The sequence below is a fragment of the Gallus gallus genome, chromosome 12 (genome assembly GCF_016699485.2).
Source record: "Gallus gallus isolate bGalGal1 chromosome 12, bGalGal1.mat.broiler.GRCg7b, whole genome shotgun sequence".
Classification (NCBI taxonomy): Eukaryota; Metazoa; Chordata; class Aves; order Galliformes; family Phasianidae; genus Gallus; species Gallus gallus.
In genome coordinates, this window is record NC_052543.1 from 1,549,035 (window position 1) to 1,572,697 (window position 23,663).

General features: G+C 58.7%; 1 protein-coding gene across 4 annotated transcripts in view; it reads right to left on the minus strand.

Annotated features, from left to right (window-relative positions):
• The window catches only part of CACNA2D2 (calcium voltage-gated channel auxiliary subunit alpha2delta 2), a 128,941-nt gene that overhangs the window by 2,886 nt on the left and 102,392 nt on the right, over positions 1-23,663 (minus strand). The window contains exons 5-35 of one of the 4 annotated variants that reach the window (XM_015292786.4): positions 19,776-19,829; positions 15,938-16,076; positions 13,962-14,093; positions 13,825-13,882; positions 12,504-12,554; positions 12,326-12,425; positions 11,118-11,276; positions 10,886-10,993; positions 10,693-10,771; positions 10,478-10,527; positions 10,087-10,176; positions 9,930-9,998; positions 9,716-9,790; positions 9,241-9,315; positions 8,716-8,787; positions 8,512-8,583; positions 8,371-8,432; positions 7,117-7,193; positions 6,082-6,102; positions 4,234-4,294; positions 2,676-2,773; positions 2,486-2,576; positions 2,291-2,353; positions 2,082-2,185; positions 1,905-2,003; positions 1,705-1,799; positions 1,411-1,458; positions 1,180-1,251; positions 851-1,003; positions 723-775; positions 60-115 (exon numbers count right to left, since the gene is read on the minus strand). In XM_015292786.4, coding sequence (XP_015148272.1) covers positions 60-115; positions 723-775; positions 851-1,003; positions 1,180-1,251; positions 1,411-1,458; positions 1,705-1,799; positions 1,905-2,003; positions 2,082-2,185; positions 2,291-2,353; positions 2,486-2,576; positions 2,676-2,773; positions 4,234-4,294; positions 6,082-6,102; positions 7,117-7,193; positions 8,371-8,432; positions 8,512-8,583; positions 8,716-8,787; positions 9,241-9,315; positions 9,716-9,790; positions 9,930-9,998; positions 10,087-10,176; positions 10,478-10,527; positions 10,693-10,771; positions 10,886-10,993; positions 11,118-11,276; positions 12,326-12,425; positions 12,504-12,554; positions 13,825-13,882; positions 13,962-14,093; positions 15,938-16,076; positions 19,776-19,829 — 2,536 coding nt within the window. Of the gene's footprint in view, positions 1-59; positions 116-722; positions 776-850; positions 1,004-1,179; positions 1,252-1,410; positions 1,459-1,704; positions 1,800-1,904; positions 2,004-2,081; positions 2,186-2,290; positions 2,354-2,485; positions 2,577-2,675; positions 2,774-4,233; positions 4,295-6,081; positions 6,103-7,116; positions 7,194-8,370; positions 8,433-8,511; positions 8,584-8,715; positions 8,788-9,240; positions 9,316-9,715; positions 9,791-9,929; positions 9,999-10,086; positions 10,177-10,477; positions 10,528-10,692; positions 10,772-10,885; positions 10,994-11,117; positions 11,277-12,325; positions 12,426-12,503; positions 12,555-13,824; positions 13,883-13,961; positions 14,094-15,937; positions 16,077-19,766; positions 19,830-23,663 lie in introns of all 4 variants that reach the window. The other 3 variants (XM_015292785.4, XM_040646449.2, XM_015292787.4) reach the window with 3 other exon arrangements.

The following is a 23,663-nucleotide window of genomic DNA, read 5'->3' on the forward strand; positions in this document are numbered from 1 at the left end:
GGTGCACGGAGAGGGGACATCGCCCACCCGCCCACCCCTGGGACCAACGTGGCTCTCACCTGTCTGGAACCAGCTGCTGTAGGTGAGGCTGTAGAGGAACTGCTGGAAGAGGGACCTGGAGATGGGAATGTGACTGTGTGAGCTGTGCAGTGCTGGGGACACACCGATGTCACCCAGTGGTGCCCCAGGGAAGGGATGAGGCACAGATGGCACTCGTAAAATCACGGAATCATTCAGATTGGAAGAAATGCCTAGGGCCATCAAGTCCAACTGTTGACCCACTGCTGCCAAATCCACCAGTAAGCCAACATGTCCCCAAACACCACATCCACGTCTCGTTGATGCCTCCGGGGACGCTGACCCCAACCACCTCCCCGGACAGCCTGTCCCAATGCTTCACAACCCTTTCAGTAAAGACATTTTTCCCGACATCCAACCTAAACTTCCCCTTGCACAACTCCAGGCCACCCCCTCTCATCATACCGCTTGTTGCTCGGCAGAAGAGGTGGACCCCACCTCATCACAGCCTCTTTTGAAGTCACTGCAGAGGGCAATGAGGTCTTCCTGACCTCCCCAGACTACACGATCCCAGTTCCCCCAGCCTCTCCCCACCAGATTTGTCCTCTAGGCCCTTTGTTGCCCCCCCATGGACACGCTCCAGCACCCCAACCTCCTTGCCATGTAGGGTCCAGCACTGCACACAGCCCTCGAGGCGCACTCACCAGGCTGCCGCCGAGGTCCACCAGGCCAGGCTCAGCAGGTCGGCCACGGTGGGCTGCGGGAAGAGGGGTGGTGAGGTGGTGGGACTCATGAGCCATGCTGGCACACGCACGGGTTGGTGGGCACTCACCACAAAGACACCACGTGGTGCAGCACCCGTGTTGCTCTGGGCCTCCGGGGCACAGACGGACTGGAAGTCGTAGGACTCTTTGCGGGCGTAGAAGGAGTTGTTGTAGAGGGCAGACATCAGGTTGGCGTCCACCTCACTGAAGAACTTGCCCACCTGGAGCGGGACATCGGAACAGTCTGCACCCGGTGGCACAGAGCAGAGTCTGCTTTGGGGTCTGCTGTGGCATGGACTCCAGCGGGGGTGCATAATGTCATGTGTGATATGAGTTTACAGGCCTCAGCTCCCTGCTGCCGTCAGGACTGCAGCATTCTAGGGGTTGCGCTGCTCACCTGGTACCAGTGATCCTCCTGGTTGGAGAGCACCAGGAAGCCTCCATCATCAATGAGGACGCAGATGAGGTCCTGGGAAAAGAGGGCAGCGTCACCCACCTGCCTTGTCCTCTGTAGGCAGGAGGGACTGCCAGCACCACCCTCACTCACCCCTCACCCAGGGGCTTCTTCCCCATGGGAGGGCCTGGGGCCACAGGGACCGGGCACCACCCAGCCCTGCCCAACACTCACCTTGTTGTTGGCCTCGCAGTCCATCTCACAGCTACTCGAGGGGTCACACTGTCAACCAAAATGGTAGCAGAGTGGGTCAGTGAAGTCTGACCACTTCAGAGTGGGTCAGAGCAGTCCTTCCCTGCTCAGGGGGGACGTGCCCCCAGCGGGTTGGAAACTGGTGCCATGTACTGGGTGATGGGGCCGGAGCTGCAGGCCAGTGGGGACGTGGGCAGCAGCACCCAGAAGTGCTCCCCAGCCATGTCCTTGGCAAGCAGAGCCCTGTCCCCATCCCCAGCCCTGTCCCCAGCGTACCCGGCGGGAGCCCAGCTGGTCGCGGTCTGTCCGGTTGCTTGCCAGAACCTTGAACTTCTCTGCCCAGGCCTCCAGGTCCAGCTTCACCCCGACCACTGGGGGAGAGGAGCCACAGGCAGAGGGGGGAAGGGGTCAGCCCTGGCTCTGGATGGATGGGGACATCCCCAGCCCAGCGGTACTGTCACACAGCCCCTGCACACCTGCTGGCTTTAGCGTCTTGCCCCCTATGCTGAGCTCCACGGCGGTGCTCACCAGGATCCCAATGGTGTTGTTCTCCAGATCCAGCCCCCGGTAGCCATCTGTGGAGGACAGGGGTGGCATGAAGGGGGCACACAGGGACAGCCAGGGCACACCCACAGTGCTCTGCAGGTACTCACCATCCCGGTAGGGCGGTTTGAATATGTAGCCCTTGTTATCCAGGCTCCTGCGGTAGAAGCTGGCGTTGAAGGGCTCCGGTTCCTCCTCCCAGTCATCTGCGGCTCTGGAAGGGAGCAGACACGGCCATGGGTGCCCCTTGTCCCCTGGCTCTGCCATCAAATGTGCCACCGCAAGAAACCACGCACGGGCACCCCACCAGGACACTCACTTGTTTGGGAAGACACGGGTGATGCCCCCATCTGTGGCAGCGAAGACAGCCAGGAGACTGTACCTGCAGGGAGAGGGGGGATGCAGGGCGTCGGTGGGGCTTTGTTCTGTCCCAGCCTCTCGATGTCCCCAGCCCCCTCTGCCCCCATGTCCCCAAGGGACAGCGACGGGGAAGGGTCCTCTGTCCCCTGCCTACGTGTTGAGGTCCTGGTCCTTCCAGACGCGCTCCACCAGCTGCTGTGTGATGCCCGTGTCCAGGATTAGGTTGTGCAGGAGGAAATTGTCACCTTGGGAGAGGAGCAGCATGAGGTGAGGGCCGGTTCCTGTGGGGCCGCTCGTGCCCCATGCCCTGCATCCCCCCCCGTGAGCTGACCCCGGCTACTCACACTGCTTGGAGTCTGGGGTCACCTTTTCCATGAGGGCAATAAAGTTCTCCAGGAACTCGGTGTTGTTATCTGACAAGTCGAGGTCTTTGCAATACTCTCTGGGGTTTGGGTGACAAAATGCGTGGTTCACAAGGATGAAAAAGGTAAGGTCAGTTTTCCCCCCATGCCAGTTGTGCTCGTGTCCCCTTGCCTGCCAGGCTCCAGCCAGGTGCCCACGGCCCCGTGCCACCTCCTCACCCCAAACCCGGCATGGCAGTGAGGAGTGAGCTGTGCCGGGCTGCGGGCATCTCCACCACCTGTGGTGCCTCTGGCTCCATCACCTCTGCAGCCACTGAGGTGCCACCAATGTGCTGTCACCTCCTCGGTATAAACTGGTGCACCCCACGCCCCGCTCTCCCCATACTGGTGGCACTGGGTGCTGTCGCAGCCACCTCGCTATGCGTCCCCATCCATACCCGCAGGCAGTGGTACTTACCTCGGGCACATGCTGGGGGCCCTGGTGACAGGGACAGTGACGCTGTGCCCGCCCTGCTGGGTGCACCCTGGGTCTGGATGCTGGGCACTACCAGGGTGGGGGCAGCCTTGGGACCCTTTCCACAGGGCCACCGTGTCCCCTCTCGGGGGAGCAGCCATCTGCACAGCCGCGCGGATGCACACGGGTACACGGACGGCACGCCCACGGGGAGAACACGGGATATACGGTTTCTGAAAATGACTGGTGGCACGTCCTCTGGGTGCCTGCCTAACAGGAGGAGGCTCGGGGAGCTGCTCCATGGCCCAGAGCGCTTGCCCCACTTTTTTTTCACCCAAAGCTCCACAGCTCCAGCTGCAAAAGCCGCGTCTCTCTGCTGTGTCCCGAGTCAAGGCTCCCTAGCTAAGGCAGGGCAGCTTGAGGCAGAGCTGCTCCTCACAGTCCATTCTCCATCCCTATCCTGATTGCAGTACGGACAGCTTCTTAATTATAGCATCTGTACATTTCTTGTTGAGATTCTGCTTTGGCTCCCATGGTTCCCAGACCTCACTGCCCCTGTACATGGCCCGAGGACGAAGGACAGCCCCAGAGTCACCTCTGATGCTGCGCTGCAGGCACCATAGGATCGACCTGCCGAATGCAAATTGCAATGATGAAGACCCCACCAGCAGGTTGCTTGGCTGCAGCACTGGTGCATGAGCACACAGACGATCTGCCAGCAGTGTTAATGAGGGATGCTCATGGGTTGCACTCTGCAGCCATGAAGAATAGGGTGCTGGGTGCCTGCACACCCTGCCTGGTGTCCTCTGCTGACTGTGATGCAGGTGGAGGGGCACGTCTGTCTGTCTGTCCGTCTGTTCGTCTTGGATTTTCAGAAACTATACCTATATATGCACGTGCATAGGCAGGGCTACGCCACGTCCATATATACCACGCTGACCGCAAGCCCCCGGCGGGGACCTGTGCCACCATCACCGTGCGGCACGCGGGCACACAACACAGAGCGGCAGGGGAGGTAGGCAAGGCGAGGTGGGGGCAGCAGGGCCGGGGGGATGCACACCTCGGCAAGCGCACACACAGAGCTACCTGGGAGCAATGAACACATGTCCCTCCGACTCAAAGCTGTTGGGCAGCAGGTATTCAAAATCTGCAACAGAAAGGCGACGTTATCCGGCGGGGTTGCAAACGGAGATGCCGGGGGGCTCAGGAGGGAGAGAGACGGACAGAGAGAGGGCAGGGACAGAGACTGGCTGCGTTGGTAACAAGAGAGAAAGGAAAGCCGTCGTGCTGGCCGGCGGCCCCTGCGGCACGGAGTGCCCACCAACGCGCTGCCGGCGTGGGGAGGATTTGGACCGAATTGGCGTCGGAGCACGGTTGGCTCGGTTGGGCGGCACGCTGGGACGCGCGCACGCACACGCATATATATGCGCACGTGGATATATATGCATGTTTGGTGGCGTCTCTCTCTTATTAGGGTCATCGACAACGGGAGGGAACCGCATGCTGTGCTCGTGGAGAACCGCCGAAACACTTGGTCGTCGGAGAGAAAAGGAGTTTTCAGGCATCGGCATGGCCAAACCAGGCACCTTGACGAGGACAGTCCAACCCGCGGCTCACCAGGGAGAGGGGCCGAGCAACGCGCTGTGGGGTCCTGCTGCGGGGCCCCCCCATCCCTGGGGCACAGCCGCAAGCCCTCGGCCACCCTGCTCCGATGTGGGGGGTCCTCGCTCCCGGGGATGTCCCCTTGGGGCGGCGGTGGATGCGTGTGTGTGGGGAGGTGACATCCCAGGTCCCCACGGTGTCCCCCCACCCACAGCGCGTTGTGCGGCCGGGCAGTGCGGCACGGCCAGAGGTTGGACTGTTGCTCTCCGAGGGCTGTAGGCAGGGACTGGGAACAAGCCGATGAGAGGAGGAGGAGGAGAGGAGCACAGAACGCTCGCACCGAGCCCATCCGCATCGCCATTGCAGGGGCGCGGGAGGAGGCAACTCAAGGCTGATGGGACAGGGCTGAGGGGGACACCGCTGCCCGCTGCCGCTCCCTGGCTCCCGGCCCCGCTGTTCCCTCCATGTCCTCCCGCCATGGCCGTGTAGGTGCCGTGTGATGTGGGTGTGGGCACGGCGGGGACGCTGCCGTGCCCCACCATGGGTTACACTGGTGACAGCCACCTGGCTGTGTGGGGTGACCGCCTGCAGCCCCTGATGCCGGGACATCAAGCCCTGGGGTGAGAGCTGGTGCCTGGATGGGGCTGATGGCATCCCTGCAGGGCAGGGGACACGCGGCACGGTGACATCACAGCCCAGAAAGCCCATCCCAGGGGGCAAGGGAGCGGCGGCGAGGGCACCGCTGGGGTCCCTGGGCCCCGTCCCTCCACCCCGCACCCCCAGCCCTGCTCTGCACAGCCCTATCCCGTTCAGGTTGAGTTGTCTTGGGGGGGGAGAGGAGAGGGGAAGCAGAGGAGCCGGGTTAAGGGTGGGGGAGAAGAGAGCCGGAGGGGTGAGAGCAAGGAGAGGGCAGCGAGAAGAGGGTTCGGCAGAGGAGGAGCGGGATCCCGGCTAGCTACGGAAAACCTCGTCCATCAAAAACGATTTTGGATGAGACCGGGCCTGGAGCAGTATCAGGTCGGATTTCGGAGAGATGCGTGGGAAGGGAGTGGGGTCACCGTGGGAAAGCTCTCATGAACATAACAAGACATGTCGCTTCCAAGTAACAGGGGGCTGGAGGAGTGGAGGAGAGGAGGAGGAGGAGGAGGAGGAGGAGGAGGAAGAGGAGGAGGAGGAGGAGAGGAGAAGGCAGGGACGTGGCGGTTTGCAGGTTCGGCAAACGGGCAGGGAGATGGGCAAGCAGGGGAGGTGGGAGCCGTGGAGGCAGGGCTGGGGCCGACACGGGGCGGGACGGGTGGTGAAGGTGAGTGGTCTGAGACTGAAAATACTTGCCCTTCATTTTGATGTTTGGTACTGTGTGAATCCACCATAGAGAGAAAGCAAGAAAAACAACAAACAAAAAAACAACAAACGAAAAAAAAGGGGGTTGGGTGGAAAGGGGGGAGGGGGCACAAACAATATTTTATTCAATCGCCGTTTGAATAAAAATATTGTGTATCATAATCATACCAAAAGGAAACCTCTTGCAAAAAACGACACGTAAAAGAAAAAGGAAAAGAAAAGAAAAAGTAAAGAAACAAAAAGGCCACAGTGAAATAATAAAAGATGCCAAGATATCACTAGAGAAATATATATATATATATTCAGTACTCCAAAGGAAAATGCGAGTCAGCAGCAAACACTTGCAACAGTCTCGGTACAGCGATGCTCGCACTGCGGGGCATGCAGAACGGCGGGCGGGGGGCGGAGGTGGGGACCCCCCTCCCGGGGTCCGGGGGCTCCTGGCGGCCGCGAGGGCCGAGGGCCGGGGGGTGGGCGCTGGGGGCTGCGCCGGCCCCGCTGTCGGGAGAGGGTGGGGGTCCGGGATCCGGGGTGGGGGGGAGAGGGGGCCAGGCTAACACACAAGTACACGGATTCAACCGAAAGGAAAGGAAAAAAATCGAAACCAACCGAAAGCGAGAACTCATCGAAACAATAAGAATGGTTGAAAGCAAAGAACTGCAATCAAACGAAGGAAATTAAAAAAAAAGAAAAAAAAAAGAAAAAAAAAAAAAAGACCCATGCAAACTTTCACAGGCTTGGCAAATTCCCTGCGCTGCAGCGCTATCCTGGCCCCAGCAGTGCCGGCCGCTCGGATGCCACGTGCCAGCACCGAGCCCTGGGCGCAGCCGGCCCTGCCTCGGGTGTGTGCGCTCACCTCCTTGCGCCTCTCGGGCTCGCTTTTTAGTTTTCTTTCCTCTCACAGCTATTCTCATCCCTTGTCTCATTGGGTTTGGCTTCGTTCTTTCCCCCCGACAGCCGTTTCTGGGGGGTGGGCAGGGGCAGAGGGTGTGCGGGGGGGCACGGGGAGGGGAAGGGGCTACTTACACTTCACTTGCAGGATCTGGTCACTGAGGTTGGCCTGGATGTAGTAGGTGCTGTAGGGGGGCAGGACCAGCCCCAGGCTGCAGGGGAGAAGCAGATGGGCAGCGTAAGGCACGGCACCACGCAGCACCCATGGGCACTGTGGGGGCATCCATAGACACTGTGGAGCACCCAGAACCAACATGGGGTACCCAGAGAATTCCTGGGGCACTCACAGGTATCCCGAGGCATCCATGACCATCATGGAGCACCCACTGGTATCCTGGGGCATCCATGACCATCATGGAGCACCCACTGGTATCCCGAGGCACCCATGACCATCATGGAGCACCCACTGGTATCCTGGAGCATCCATGGTGATCTTGGGGCACCCAGGGCCACCATGGGACCTTCACGTCCACCACGGAACATCTGTGGCCATCAAGGGGCACCCAGGGCCATTCTGGGGCACTGAGGGCCATCACAGGGCACCCACAGCCACGATGGGGCCAATCACAGCCATCCTGGAGCACCCAGGAACATCCCGGAGTACCTGAAGCCACCTTGGTGCACCCAAGGACATTACTGGAGCACCCAGGACTTTCCCCAGTGCCCCCAGGGCCATCCCCTGGGCAAAGAGAGGTGACAAGCCTGCTCAGCCGAGGTTGAGATCAGTACCGAGGGCAGCGAGTGCCTGCCTGGGTACTTGGGAGATGTGCACGGAAGACAGACCAACTGCCCCCAAAGAGGAGGAGCCAAGAAGAGCTGTGGCCCTCAAAAGAAGGGTCAGAAGATTCCCAGTGAGCGGAGAAAGGAGAAAACTCTTATATGGCCACTGGCTCTGGGAGAATCCATGCACCAGGAGGGTCCGGCACATGAGACCGTGAGATGGGGGTGGGGAAGGAGGAGATGGGAGGTGGTCCTGGGGCTGCCGAACCCACGGAAGGTGCTGTGGGAGTGTGCCAGGCCAGTGGGCACTGGCTGCAGAGGTGTGGTGGCATTTGGTGACAGCATTCATGCCCAGTGCCGAGCTGGGAGAGTGCCGTCTCCAGGGTAGGGCTTGGTGGTCTTGGAGGTCTTTTCCAGCCCAGAGGATTCTGTGATTGTACAGATGCGGAGGAAGCTTTGCTCTCCATCTCCAAAGCAACGTGTGCAATGACCTGGAGCGCACCTCTGCCACCCCCTGTCTGTGCGGCACACTTGAGGTGGCCTTGGGGGACCTCTGGAGCTCCTGGCACGTGTCCCCATGCTGGCGCAGGTCCTGTTGAGGTCGCTCACCTGTAGTTGGTGCTTTTGATGGGAGCCCACGTGTAGGTCCTGAACACCTCGTCGATGTATTGCTGTAGGGTGGGGGTGGCGGGTCAGGGCTCTGCGTGCTGGTACCGCCCCATGTGCCATGCCCCCTCCCTGCGGCGTTACCTCGTCCAGCGACTTGATAAGTGTCTTGATGAACCTCTGCCCATCGTTCCCATCAATCATGCTTCTCCGGATCTGGGGGGCACGGAGAGGTGCGTGAGGGCAGTCTGGCTCCCGTGCCGCCAAACGTCACCCAGGGATGGTGACCGGTCCCCAGCGGCAGCCCAGTGGTGCCCGCCTGCACTGCCGTGCCCCAGCCCTGCCCACCTCCTCCTTGTTCTCGTCCTCCAGCTCGGCGTCCAGGAAGTCCAGCGTCACCGGCTCACGGAAATTGATGATCTGCGGGCAGAGGGGAAGGGGTGAGGAAGGGCTCAGGGCTCCCGCAGCCACTGCTGAGCACAAGCAAACTCATCACACCCCCCCCCAGCCCCCCATGGTGGGACAGCTGTCACCTGACAGGCAGCCTGTTAGCATGGAGACGGGTGGAGTGTGACATAGCTGCCAATGAGACAGATGGGCCCTGGTGGTGCAGTTCCTCACCGCCCCGTCCTCGCTCGCTGCCCAGTGATGAATTCCCACGATTAGCTCCTCTGCAGGAGCCGGCTCTCCCAGACAAATGAGCCTATTTGCCCAAGATCCCTGGGAATTCCTATTTCTCCTGGGTCATAGCAAAATCCTACACGCTGCTGTCAGGAGGGTGGCGGGAGCCATTCTTCACACGTGATATGTCTGCTGGCCACGGTGTCCCCCAGGGGCAGAGGAGAGGACCTGACCAGGGGCCCACCTGCTCACCTGGGGCTGCAGGTTGGGGTGCAGCAGCACGTAGCCATTCAAGTCAATGGCGAAGACGTAGCCATTGGCGCCCAGCTGTGGGGGGACAGGAGGAGGGGTGAGCTGTGCCGAGCCGTGCTGAGCCCGTGCCACCCCCGAGCCCGGCCTCTGCAGGCTCCCAGCCTCCCCCAAAGCTCATTTTCCTTCTCCAACCCCTGAAGTTCAGCTCCCCTTTTTGTAGAGCCCTGGAATGGGAAGCATGCAGGTGCAACGGAATCCAGTGATTTTCTCCTCTCCTTGACTCTGGATATTGTATTCTGGACCACTGCCCATTGTCTTTGCAATAGGCTCTGCTCAGTGTCTCCAGGTGCCACACGCCTGCCACCACAGGCACTGCTTTGCTGCCCTGCTGGAGGTGCCCACACCATGCTCAGTACTGCAGCGTGGCACCAATACCCTGCGGTAGGGGCAGATGGGGCAAGAGCCCCCCACACACATTGTATCGTGGTGTCAGCTTCTTGATGTCGTTCAGCGCCACGTCGATCCCCATCACACCCAGGATGAGCTGGTTCTGGAAGGCAGCAGGAGGCAGCAGAATCAGTGGGTGCACCCACACCCAGGGCCAAACCCTTCAGGCAGCACTCATGGGTGCTCCCCGCAGCTGTGCTCGCCCTCCGGCTCCACGGAGGGGACCCCAGGAGTGCTCCTACCTTCCTGTCACTGTTGTCCTCTGTCAGGTTGAACACGGGCAGCGTGCCTGTCACCACCAGCCCCAGCCCCTGTAGCAGCACAGAAGGTGTCACCCAGCCCTGTGGTGGCACCTGGCTGTCACACCACGCCAGGGCTGTGCCAGGTGGGCATCCTTACCAGCGCATCCTGGTAGACGTTGGTCCACTGCACCTGCTTGGCACGGTTCCCAGCCAGCACCATGGGCCTGCCCAGCACATCCAGGTACTCCTGCAAGGACACAGGCAGGGACAGTGAGACATGGGGCACAGGCACCTCCTGCACGCTCCCGCCCTGTGCACGTGCTGGATGGAGTCCCATAGTGGGACCACAGAGGTGCCAGCATGTCACCCTGCAGGGAACAGCTGTCCCCAAGGGTACGTGGTGACAGCCCACGTGGCGAGGGAACGGGGCAGGGGGTGTTGCACAGGACTTATTCCAACAGCACCATGGTGTTTTGGGGCTTGGCAGCTTTTTGGGGTGCCCCAGAGGGTGGCTCTGCCTGCTGCTGTGTGTCAGCACCCTGCCTCACCTGTGTGTTGATGCGGATGGCGCCGATAGAGGGGATTTCGAAGTAGTAACCTTGGAAAGGAAAGAGAGATGCAGGTAGAGAGCCAGCATTCTGCAGCATCTGTCCCGCTGCCTGCCCGTGCTGCCAGCACCACTGCCAGCCCCCACGTGCCAGGTGACCCCACATGCCCGCGGGGGGCTGCCACCCGTGCGTGCCCAGCACCAGCCCCTGCTCACCTTTGTTGGCGCATGCCATCCACTGCAGTGGGGTCACGTCATAGTTGTGCTGCCCCACGGAGAAGGTAAAGACACGCACCTGTGGCACAGCATGGCTGTCAGGGCACATGTTATACCGTGACCCCGTCCCCATGGTGCTCAGAACCTGCCAGCCCCAGCCCATCCCCATTGGCAGGCAGTGGGGAGCACGCACCGTCTTATTGGGCCAGTTGTACTTCTCAAAGACGTCCTGCACCCGGTCCTCACCACCGTCTGTGAACATCATGATCATCTTGTTGCAGTTGGCACGTGTGATGTTGGACTGCGAGGCAGAGGGATGGAGTGTGAGGTGAGAGATGGTGCACAAGGAGAGGGATGCTGAAGCCCAGCACCCATGGGTTCCTCTCAGAGGGTCCCCAGCACCCATGGGCACAGCCCCGGCTCACATTCTGCAGCTGGTCGAAGGCATACTCAAAGCCAGCCTTGTAGTCAGTCGTGCCCTTGGCCACCATGCCCTGCACATCCTCCTTGAAGACCTTCTTGTTGCGGATGTTGGCCTGCACCAGGTGCTTGAAGCATGACACCGGCTTTGCCTTCTCGTTGAACTGGGAGGGAGAAGAGAGAGCTGAGGGTCCTGGGAAGGGGAACCAAAAGCAGCCCCAGTAGCAGATCTGTTCGTTGCAGGGGATTGGATCAGGTAATCCAACTGAAATGATTCCATGATTCTATGGATCTGTGATTCCATGATTCTGTGATTCCATGACCCATGGGCTGGAGCATGTCCCAGTGGTACAGGGACACTGGGGAACTGGGGACACTGGAGTGATCTCAACCTGGGTGAGCTCGCTTGGCACTCCGGGAAATCCGTTTGCTGTTTTGGAGACTAGATCTCTGCCTTTGGCATTTCCAGTCCACATAGCACATCCTTGGCCAGCACCCTGCGTATGGTGGGTCGATGGGCATACCCTGCTGCCTCTGCAGTGTGCTGCATGGCAGCAAGTGAGCAGGGAACGAAGGGGTGATGGAACAAATCCTATATTTGGCATTCTGGTACGTGTCTAGAGCATCTGGGTACGCACAGGAGGTGAGGGAACATGTGTGCCGAGCTGAGCTGAGCCAAGCTGAGCCGAGCTGAGCCGTGCTGCATAGAGGCAGCAAGAGCAGGTGCTGCCTTCTGCTCCTGCTCTGTTTCCTGGCAGCAGGGACTGCATTAGGGGAGCAGTGATGCGACAGAGGGGCCAGACGTGCTAACGAGCGCCGGCGCGGTCACGGCCAGGCAGGAGGGGGCAGAGGCTGCTGGCAGCCCAGCTCGTCTCCATGCACGGCCACCACAATGCACCATGTCACGGGTTGGTGGCACTGTCATGCAAGCCAAAGCCACTGTCCACCACTAATGCCATGGCTCCCTCTGGCTTTGCTTGGGCCCAGGCATCCCCCAGGGGCACAACGTTGCTGGGCTGATAGCCACCATGCCCCCAGCACTCCTCAGAGATCCAGGACCCCTCAGGGTGCACGGGGCAGGGCTCAGCCGGGCAGGGCAGGATCCAACCTGCTGCAGGGCTGTGGCTCTCCTTGAGCACGGCCTTGAGCTGCCCGGGAGCTGCCATTGGCACCATTTGAGGATTTCTCGTAAAAGACACAGAGCAGGGCTCACCGAGGCCACGTTGACGTAGTCATCATCCGAGAGCGTGTCCAGCATCTCACAGACCGAGGTCTTCATCAGCTTGAGGGTGAGGCCGCTCACACTGCCGCTCCTGCCACAGAGAGGGGAGTGGGTGCTCGGCACGGGGCAGGGGGGAGTGGGCTGCCCACTGCCCGCCCGCTCTACTCACACATCCACGATGATGACCATGTCCTTTGGGGACGAAGCACCCTGGATGTACCTGCGGGGCACAGAGCGGGGTCAGTGTGTGGCAGGTGCCGTGCTGGGGGTCCTTATCCCTGCTGATGCTGTGGCCCCACGAGGTGGGCGTGCGGAGAGGCACAGCCAACTCGCTGCCACGTCAGCCTAACGAGCTCTAAATGCTAAACTCCTCCATCATCGCGGCCCTTTTCCGCGCGCTGATTGTGCTGACACATGCATCCATATTAAAATGCTATTTACCCCCCTGGAAGCTTCAAAGGCCAGGCTGATGAGGTTATTTTTAGCTCCGAAATAATAACGGCGTGTAAATCATCCTCCCACCCCCCCAAAACAATCAGGAGCGCTTTCTCGCCCCGTGGACGCACCCAGGCTGTGCAGAGGTGTCTGGCTCGGCCCCAGCCCCGCGGCACTGTCCTACAGAGCATAGGGATGGCTCTCCCCCTGCCCCAGTCCAAACCCAGTGCTGCCGTCCGGCCGGGGGCTCGGCTTGTTCCCCCCGCCTGCTCCCTGGGAACTGAGATGCTGCCTGTAATGGGTTGTGGCAGCGCATTTGTCTCCGGTGTCCCGCTCAGATTAATACCCAGAGCTCCGCAGGTAAAGGCTTTATTTAATAGGGCCATTTGTCAAGGGAGGGGAGGGAAAGTGAGCGGCACTGGCAGCCGTGGCCGTCCGGTGGCTCTGCCTGTCCCTGGAGAGGCTGGTGACACGGCTAGGGCCATGGGGACAAGGGGACCCAACGTGCCCCACAGGGGGCTCTGGGGATGGAGCTGCCGGGGATGTTGGGGCACAGGTGGGCGTCATCAGTGGAGCAGAGTGTTAATTAGCACTGCCGAATGAGCACGTCTACCTGGGCTAATGGGGAGTGACTCCCTCATACCCAGTGCAGTGTGTGGCTCAATGCAGCCTGCAGCCAGCACTTAGGCACCATGGTGCTAGCACCGCCTTTGCCTTCGCTGTCCTTCTGGGTCCCTGTTTGCTGTGGGAACGCTATGTGGGATCAGTGCAGGGGCACCTCTGCCTTCACCACTGAGATCTGAGGGCTTATCTCCACCCCCCGCCCCCACCTCCCCAGTGCTGGAAGAGGGGAGGGAGCGGGAGCTGAAAGCCGCAGCCTGGCTGCCCCTGCCTGTGTTATTGTATCCATTTTCCAACGCCAACGATGTGTGAAATGAAAATTGGACAGAGCTGGCTGCTCACAGCGCCGGAGCCCGGCGTGCCGGGGGGCAGCGGGGAGGGGGCGCAGGGGATGGGGGCCCTCGCTGTCCCCCCCTCAGCCACTGCCCCCTTACCAGGGCCGTCTGCGCACGTCATACAGGTCGATCTTATTGGGTGCTCTCCATGGGGTGGCTGTGGGGAAAGGCAAGCGTTGAGCAAAGGGGGACCCGGGGACAGGGGACCGGGGGCAGGGGGTGCCCGTGTCACACACCAGGGTAGTAGCGGGTGACGCCGGTGGCGCTGCCGAAGACCTGCCAGAGCAGGGAGGGGTCTTCCTTGCGGTTCTCAATGAAGACGTCCTCCAGCGCCTGCGTCCAGTTCAGCTCGTTGAGGATCACGGTGGCTGCAAGGCACAGACCGGGCGGTGGTGTGGACACCGGCATCCCACACGGGACAGCGGGGCACACGGCACACCACGTCCCTTCTACCCCTTCCCCGGGAGCCTTGTGGGGCCAGGCCGCACCAGGCCCTGCTCTGCGTTCCCGCTGGCCCCCGCACCTGATGCTGAAGCAATTAAGATGCCGTCAAACAGTGGTTTTAAATTATTCGGCTATTAAAGCAGCAGATAAGCTCCCGGCAGCCCCAGCTCATAGTTAATCAAATGGGGCTGACAGCATGCGGGGACAGCGGCATGTGTCCATGGGCATGGGACCTCTCCTGGCACCCTGATGGCACTGGGGCCCTGCGGTGCACCAACACAGCCAGGACACCCCCTGTCCCCTTGGAGACAGTGAGGACTGCCACCCGTTGGTGACGTGTCCCTACGCCCTGCCCTGGGGCAGCACAGGGCTCAACACACTGTGGTGTGCAGCAGCGTGTCCCTGTCCCACCTCGTCCTCATCCCCATCCCCGCCCCACCAGCGAGCGATTGTAGCTTTAATTAAAAGTGGCACTGTAAATAAAACACATATAGGATGTCATTTGCATGTGTAGCCAGGGGTGACGGCGGAGGGTGGCTCTGCAGGGTTTCAATCAGCGCATGGGGACGTGCTCTCTGGGCTGTCCCCAGTCCAGTCCCCAGCAGGGCAGTGGCTGTGCTCCCACATGGCACCAGTCCTGCACTGGGGTTTGGAGCAAAGAATGCTTCTCCCATCCCACTCTACCTCCCCCCAGCTCTTATCATTTGTCTCATGAGCTGCTTGGCCTGTACTGGCCGGGTAATAAAACTAATTGCAATTTCTAATCCAGTGATGCTGATCTGGTGAAATTGCTCCGCCAACACGGTTCTGAGCGTGCGAGACAGGAGCATGGGCTCTGTCCCTGTCACCTTGCCCAGGAGCCCTTGCCAAGTTCCAGTGAGTGAGAGTTGCAGGGGGTGCGGGGCTGTGTGGGGGTCGGGGACCTCAGCAGCAGTGCCTGGGCTGGGTGCAGCGCGTGGATGGAGTCTAGCAGGGAGCCGTGCCCGCTCTGTGCAGAGCAGCCACTAGAGGGAAATGAAGACCGGCTGTCAACATGCGTCAGATGGACTGTCACTGTGTGCCACTGCAGCTGGGAGAGCTGGGAGAGCTCTGGCTGCTCAGGAACTGTCACCTCTCTAAAGTGGACATGTCAGCCCGGCCCAGGACCACAGGCTGGCGTGGCGCATCCTGCTCTTCCACCACACATGCCATTGTTCATCTACCTGTTCAACTATCCACTTGTCCATCCTTCTGTTCATCCATTGATCCACCCACCCATCTATACATCCATCCATCCATCTGTCTATCTGTCCATCCATCCATCCATCCATCCATCCATCCATCTGTCTATCCGTCCATCCATCCATCCATCCATCCATCCATCCATCCATCCATCCATCCATCCACCTATCTGTCTGTCCGACTGTCTGTCCATGCATGCATGCATCCATCCATCCATCCACCCATCCACCCATCCATCCATCCACTCATCCATCCATCTGTCCATCCATCCATCCTCTTGCCACCCCAGCACCCACTGCTCTCACCTTGTCCAGCCCCAGGACCGTGCTCTGCAGAGCACCCTGCAGGGCACTGTCTCAGGGCTGAATATCCCCACATCATCCTACAGTGGTCCTCTGCTAGCTTCTCTTGGGATTCCATCTGCCCTTACTACCCCTCCATAACCTCACCCCAAAGCAACCCAAACCCAGTGTGCACCCTGGGGACAGCCACTCTGTGCCTGGTGGGGACACGGGGCACGCGGAGCCGGGCGGGTGGGAGCACTCACAGCCTTTGTAGATGTCAGTGGGGATCTGCACGGCAGCATATGAGTAGTTAACCTTGGTCTTGAAGTTGGCATCGTCGGTGAACTCCAGCTTAAGGGAGTTGGATTTCTCCCGCTCGATTTCTTCCCCATCGGGATCATCCTGGGGAGGGAGTGGGGTCAGTGGGATGTGCCCTGGGTACCTCTGCCTGCCCCCTGCCCACCAGTCCCAATTCTGCTTAACCTGCCTGAGGGGTTTGGTAGCACCACCGGGCTGAAGCCAGACAAAAATCCCACCCGGGCAAAAGAATCCTTGAAAATCAATTAGCAGCAAGAGGCAACTATCAAAGAACAAATTAAAACCGAGCGCAGCTCAGCGCTCTGTCAATAAGCAATGCAAACAATATTTAATTATGGTGGAGAGATGGCAAATCCCTCACTGCTGGTGCTGGATCGTGCTTCCCCTCCGGTGCCGGCACCCAGCCCTGAGCCCTGGGCAGGGGACGTGCCCTGTGCCCAGCCCAGCTGCTTGCACCCGTGGGATGGTAGGAGGGCTGGGCCTGTGTAGGGAGGGAGGAGACGTGGCGGTGACATTGCCCTGACATTGTGAGAGTGGCGAAGCCATTCTCCGCAGCTCGGGAGAGTAACAGGATTGCTGCAAAGGGTTCGGTTTTAATTCCAAGAGATGTGTCGGCGGTGTGAGTGTGCTGCAGTGCTGCGCCGGCCACAGGGCCTCCCGAAAGATGCTGAACCCAATTACTGCTGCAGGAGCCCGGCTGCAGGCATGGATAGCTCTGCCTCCCCGGCATGATGAAGCCGGGGTGGAAATCCAGATTATGCTGTGCATTCTGCTCTATCACCCACCCCAAAGGTTGGGCACTGTGGGCTGCTCCCCTCCGTACATGTACCAATTTCAGAGACAAACACAACAGTGCAGGTCCATGGAGAGCCTGTGCATCACCGTCACCCATACAGCGAGCAGCCCCACGGTGAGCTGATGCCACCCAGCTGCTGTCAGCCCTTACCCACACAGCTCCAGGCCCAGCTGGGAGCCCTCTGGTGTGGGGTCACTGCCTCCCAGTGCAGCCACTCGGAGCCATCATGGCCAGCTGGGACACAGAGGGACCGTGAGTAGGGCCAGGGGCAGAAACACCGCATGGAATCGGTGCTGGAGCTGCTGCTGGAGCACGGGAGGGAATGATTCGGGGCTTATATCACTTTCACCAAGCACACCTCTGTGTGCTCCCGGCCAGATCGCGCAGCATTTCTCACCTCTGCATTTCAAAAGAACTCCATCTCAGATGAACTGTATCTCAGAAATGTTACTGTACATCCGATGCAGCCTAAAGAGATGCTACAGATCTGGATACCTCGTTTGACTGTTCTTGGCAATGCAACAGCATTACCCACATGTATGGCTCCAGCAGCAGGGAGCTCTCACCAGCCGGCTGGGAGGTCAACCACATCCCCGTGGCTTTCTTTGGTGAGCTGCCCCGTGGAGCTCCGCTCGGCGCATCTCCATGGGAACGAGCCGCTAAGGATGGCTGGGGACATGTCAGCCCAGTGACAAACACTCGGTGACATCGCAGCCCCCCGGCGGGCTCTGTGCCCCCGGGTGCCCCCAGGTGCCCCCATCCCCCCGTGCGCTCACTGCGCTCGTAAGGAGAGCCCAGCCCAGCGGAACGCCCTTCTCCCTCTCCCAGCCCTGAGCCTTTCCTGGAACGCGGCAGCTCTGCAGCCACGCTGGTGCTCTGAGCAGCACGGCTATAAATAACAATCAGCCTCTCCAGCCGCCTCCCCTCGCCCCCCTGCTCTGTTTTTTTTTTTTTTAATCTTTGCCAAAGGTACTGTTTGGAGATCTTTCTAGACCATTTATTTTTTGAATTACCAGCCAGAGAAGAGAAGAAGGGGGAAGAAAAAAAAAAAAGAAAAAGAAAAAGAAAAAAGGCAAAAGAAAGAAACTTCTCAGGCTGATAGCTTATCGGGAGGCAATCCAAATGCCACATGAGTCGGGGAAGTTGGGAGATTAAATTTTCCAACCCCTTTCATCTGCTGCTGACATTTCAGGGCTGCTCCCCCTCCCTCACGAGGCGCTGGGTGGCAAGTGCTGGTGGCAGAGCGGTGACACGTCCTGTGCCGTGGGACAGGACATGGCCACGTGTCCCCACGGCTCCAGGAGAGGCGCTTGGGGCCGTGGTGGGAGCGGAACAATTTAGGGCAAGCAGTTCTCCCCCTGCCCTATTTCCTCTGCCTTCGCAGCCCTGCATCTGCTCACACCAGCAGACCGGATTGCGACGTAGAAATGAAAGCATTCTGTTTGGAGGATGACAAGAGGAAACAATCTGACTCCTAATTGCTTTTCGGTGCCTTTTGTGAAGCTGGAAGCACAGAATCTGGCTCACGGATAAGTTCAGCTGGTGCAAACCTCCATCTCTCAGCATGGGAATGGCTCTGGGCCGCTTGGGTGTCCCTAGCAATGATCACCTCCAGCCCTGCCACCTCACAGTGGGGCTGTTGTGGCACCCGGCTTTGCTCTCAGAGGCACTGTTGGGACCAGTCCTGCAGGGATGGGGACAAGGACATCCCCAAGGACTGGCACTGCCATGCTATGGGGACACCTGCCCGGAGAGGTGGTGGTGCCTCATCCCTGGAGACACCCAAGGTCAGGCTGGATGGGGTTCCAAGCACCTGATGGAGCTGTAGGTGTCCCTGTTCAATGCAGGGGAGTGCAACCAAATGGCCTTCAATGGTCCCTTCCAACTCAAACAAATGTGTGATTCTACGATCTCTGCAGCCACAGCTAAACTCCACTTCACTGCCTGGGAGAGCGACACGGCCCCGCACATCCTGGCCCCAGCCCTGAACTGAGCACCATCCCCTGGCACACACAGCTGGAAACCACTTCTGTGCCCTGCCCACAACACCCAGCCAAGAGCAGGTGCTGCCCTGAGTGCGACTCTTAGGATGAACTCCCCGTCCCTTGCTGGCAGGGAGCGAGGAGCACTGCTCCTGCAGGCACGCGGAGAGCCCTGTGGTCCCCCAGGAACACGTGCAGGCGGCCCAGCTGCTAAAGCCCACTCTGAAATCCAAAATCTGCTTAGGGAGATAGCAGAGCTGAGTGCAAGCAGAATGAAAAGGAAGCTCATTTCTTTCTCTCCCTCCTTAAACCCGGTATGAGGCTGGTGAATAAGTCCCGGTTACACTGAATAGGCATTGTCTATCAGAACCAACTTCATTTCAGTGAGATTCTGCTCAATTTAAATATAAAAATGGAAGCGAAATAAAAGAAAGGACAGAAAGACCGCTATTTAGCGTAGTTCAGACCCACTGCTATCATCTCCCCCCTTCTTTATTTCAACATCACCTTCTTTTCTCTCCGTTATTTTTGCCAGAATTAAATTTGCCAGGGTCATGCTGGGTGGCAGCGATGGCAGAAGGGCAGGAGTGCTGCCGGCAGGGTGGGCAGCATCCCGTGCCATGCCTGTCCCCACATGCAGGGACAGCACGGCCCTGCCCCGGGCTGTGGCACAAAGCTCCCTGCGTGCCACCAGCTCGGCGTGACGTGGGGTGATGGCAGTCCCCTGGGGGCTGTCGGTGCGGATTTGAAGCCCTGATTGCCAGAAATCACAGGATGGCTGCGCAGGGAGAGGGCAAAGAATTAGCTTCAGTAGCTAATTAAAGATTTGCTCTTCATTTGAATTTCAGATGCCGGCTTTAATTTTAGAAACTTCAGCAGCAGCACAGGGACCTGCCCAGCAGGACAAGGGGTGGATGCCACGGTGGTGTGGCCGGGGCTGGGGACGGGTCACAGCGATGCGTGTGCAGCCATGGTACAAAAAGGGATGGCACTCACAGTACTCACAGCACTCACGAATTCCGTGTCTGCCTTGGAGTCGTAGTACTCGATGTCCTCCTCCTGCAGAGAGAGCAGAACTGCATTAGGGCCAGGCATGGGTGGAGGTATCGGGGAGTCCCCATCACTGCCCCCACTGCCCTGTACCCCCCCCCATACTGTGACACTGGGATACAGACCATCACCACGCACAGCCCACTCTGCTGCCAATCACCCAGTGGGTGACACTGGGTTGCACTGTGTCCCCATGCCCAGGATGCTGCAGTTGTAGTGTGGGAGCTGTGGCACAGCCAGGCAGCAAGGTGGCTGTCCCTGCCTGCACAGGTGGAACAGTGAGCAGCATCCTCACTTTGCGTCCTTAATTTGGGGTGTTTAGAAGCTATTTAAGCAGAAAGGTCTGCTCAGATCCCTCTCCCTGCACACTAGGGCGCGAGGCAGCTGACAGCACTCAGAGAGAGGCAGGTGATGCAGACAGCCATCACACTGTCAGAACAGCATCTCATCTCCCAGCACAGGGGGGAATTAAAGGGCGCGCGGGGCTCTCTCGTGCACGTGGCGATGTGGGCGCAGTGGTGGCACACCCCACATGGCTGTCACTGCTCACCGCCCCACAGCATGGAGATGGCCCATGGGGGGGTCCCACGTCCTCTCTGTAGCCCCCCCCAGCTCTGGCGATGAGGAAATGCTGACAGAGGGGAGTGAAAAGCTCAACGCAGCACCTTCCGATTTTTGTTATTAAAAAGCCTAGTCACTAAGGGAGCATACTTATTGATTATTGGTGATTTGTTGTGAGATGCTGAGGGGTTCATTCACAACAAGGGAAGGGAAAAATAATGTATTGGCCTTGGATGCCCCCCCCATGGCCCTGCCCCATGCCGGCACCGTGCCCCTGGCCCACGGCCATCTGCACCTTGCAGTGAGAGGAGCCCCCAGAGACCCATAACACAAACGAGCTAATTTTATGTTTAATGAGCTTTAATCAGAAGCGAGTGTGACTAACAACAGCCAGCCAGAAGGGGCTTTGTTATTCATTTTATCTTCCATCGGCTCCTCCAAAAAGCTCCGTCCCCCTCTGGTGCACAGGAACAGGGACGTGAGAACGCCAGCAGCTGGCATCACTCTGTCCACACTCCATGCCATGGGTGATGTCTGTGCAGAGGACACGTGGGACATCATCATGGCTCCACACAGGGTTCTCAAAAAGGGAGCAGGGAGTACTACAGTTTCTTCTCCTTTGCATTTGCTCTTAAAGCCACACTTGTTCTCTTCACCCGATCCTCGCTTCCTCCTCCTCCGACCCAATCAAGCACAGGGGCTGTGTAAATAGTGCTGGTATTTCTGCGGTCCTTCTGAATAAATGCCAATAGAGAAAACAAGTGGGTGGAGATGTTGAGAGGTCTGGGAGCAAGAGCCCTCTCAGCATTGCCCTTGGCTCTTGGAAGTGAACCTGCGCAGAAGCACTTGCTGCTGTGAACTGGTGGGTACTGGTTTGAGCTGCTGGAGCACTGCTGCGAACTGGTGGGCACTGGATGAAACTGGTGGAGCACTGGTTTGAGCTGGAGGGCACTGGATGCTGCTCCTTGCCGTAGAACTAAGTACTTAAGTGCAGCAGCTGCGTGACAGTGCCATGAGCAGCATTACCAGAGAAACACAGGGTTATTTTAGTCCTCTGGCACACAGAAATTACCCTGGTGGTTAAGCCCAATCACAGAGCAATCTGCAAAAACTGGTGAAGCCAGCAGCACCACACCCTTCCATTCTGGGGTCCCTTCCTGGATGGGGCTGCCCCACGCTCTCTGGGGACCCCAGCCCCCTGCGTCCCCCCTGGGCCTTCCCCAGTCTTTGAGGGCACTGAAATACATCTTTGCTTTTGACACACACTGGAACAGGTTGCCTAAGGAGTTTGTAGATGCCCCATCCCTGGAAGCATTCAAGGCCAGGCTGGATGTGGCTCTGGGCAGCCTGGTCTGGTGATTGGTGACCCTGCACATAGCAGGGGGTTGAAACTAGATGGTCATTGTGGTCCTTTTCAACCCAGGCCATTCTATGATTCTATGAACAATTCCAGCAACTGAAAATGACATCAGAAAGGTCAGAGCTCTGCCGGCAGTGCTGCAGCCCAGTCGGGTCAGAACACGGGGGAGGATGGAACCATGGAATAGGGCTGGCATCCCATTGGCACCTCAGCATGCAGCAAGCCAGGCACGTTGGTGCTGCCAGCAGTGGTAAGCACACTCCTGGGGGCCCCCAGCCTCTGGGAAGGCCCAGGCGCAGCGTGTGGGGATGCAGGATGACCCACAGCTGTGTGTCGGGATGAATCCCTCCCATTACAGCCCACAGGATGAAGCACAACGCGCCACGAGCATCGCTCTGTGCACGCAGCAGCCCCGCCAAGGACAGGTGGGGACAGCCATCATCATCTGCCTCGGCATCTTTTCTTTTTTTGAAAAGCAATTTCCTCCCTCCACCTCTCTGACAGAGCTGGGGGAATATTTAAGCGATCTGTCAGCACCTCCTTCGCCCAGCTGAGCGGATGCTCCCTGCTGATGGCACCCAGCCCTGCGGCAGGGGGACAGCAGGGACGCCCACGGCACCCCTCGCCCTATCCATCCCCGCTGGCCCCAGAGGCACATCTGCTTCTCCTAAGAGCAAACAGCACGGCCCCGCGGTTTTTGTGAATGATTTTCTTGTTCTACTTTCGTCCAGAATGGCTCTACAGCAAGGTTGGTGCTTTAACACAGTAATTCTCAGAGCGTAATGAAAGCTGACATTATATCAAACACAATAAAGACTCTCAGTTGATGGAGATCATTCCTGAACACACAAACCCATTAAACTGAAAAAAAAAATATCAATTCTACACACTCGCCAGCCAAAAGAAAATGTGATTTGTTATCTAAAAGGGGGTTATAAACACAGCTTCAATGCACTTTCTGTGCTGTAATGAAAACTGGGTTTGAAATGGCAAGACGACTGCAAATTAGAGTATTTGATTTTATTTTCTAACTTTTTAGGTAAGCCTTCTACAAGGGCAAGTGCAAGGTTACGGCAGCGATCTTTCTGTTCTCCACCGATAAGTAGGATCTGTAATTAAAGGAGGAGAAAAATGAAACAGGGATAAGGAACTTGCGCTTGCCCTTCTGGAGATGCTTTGACCGCAGAGGCTGGTGTGGTCCTGCATGGCTGCAGAGCAGGGCTGGGGACAGCCAGCCACAACCCCAGTGCTGCGCTCCCACTGCCCTACTCCCATTGCTGCAGCCCTGTCACTGTGCTCCCATCACCACCTTCCCACTGCCATAGAATCATAGAATGGACTGGGTTGAAAAGGACCACAGTCATCATTGAGTTTCAACCCCCTGCTATGTGCAGAGTCACCAACCACCAGCCCAGGCTGCCCAGAGCCACATCCAGCCTGGCCTTGAATGCCTCCAGGGATGGGGCATCCACAGCCTCCTTGGGCAACCTGTTCCACTGCGTCACCACCCTCTGCGTGAAAAACTTCCTCCTGATATCCAACCTAAACCTCCCCTGTCTCAGTTTAAGGCCAATCCCCCTTGTCCTATAACTATCCACCCTCATGAACAGCCGTTCCCCCTCCTGTTTATATGCCCTCTTCAAGTACTGGAAGGCCACAATGAGGAGCCTTCTCTTCTCCAAGCCAAACAATCCCAGTTCCCTCAACTTCTCTTCATAGGAGAGGTGCTCCAGCCCTCTGAGCATCTTAGTGACCCTCCTCTGGACCTGCTCGAAGAGCTCCACATCCTTCCCGTACTGGGGGCCCCAGGCCTGGACGCAGTACTGCAAATGAGTAGAGGAGGACAATCACCTCCCCCTCCCTGCTGGCCACCCCTTTTTTAACACAGCCCAGGATATAGTTGGCCTTCTGGGCTGCAAGTG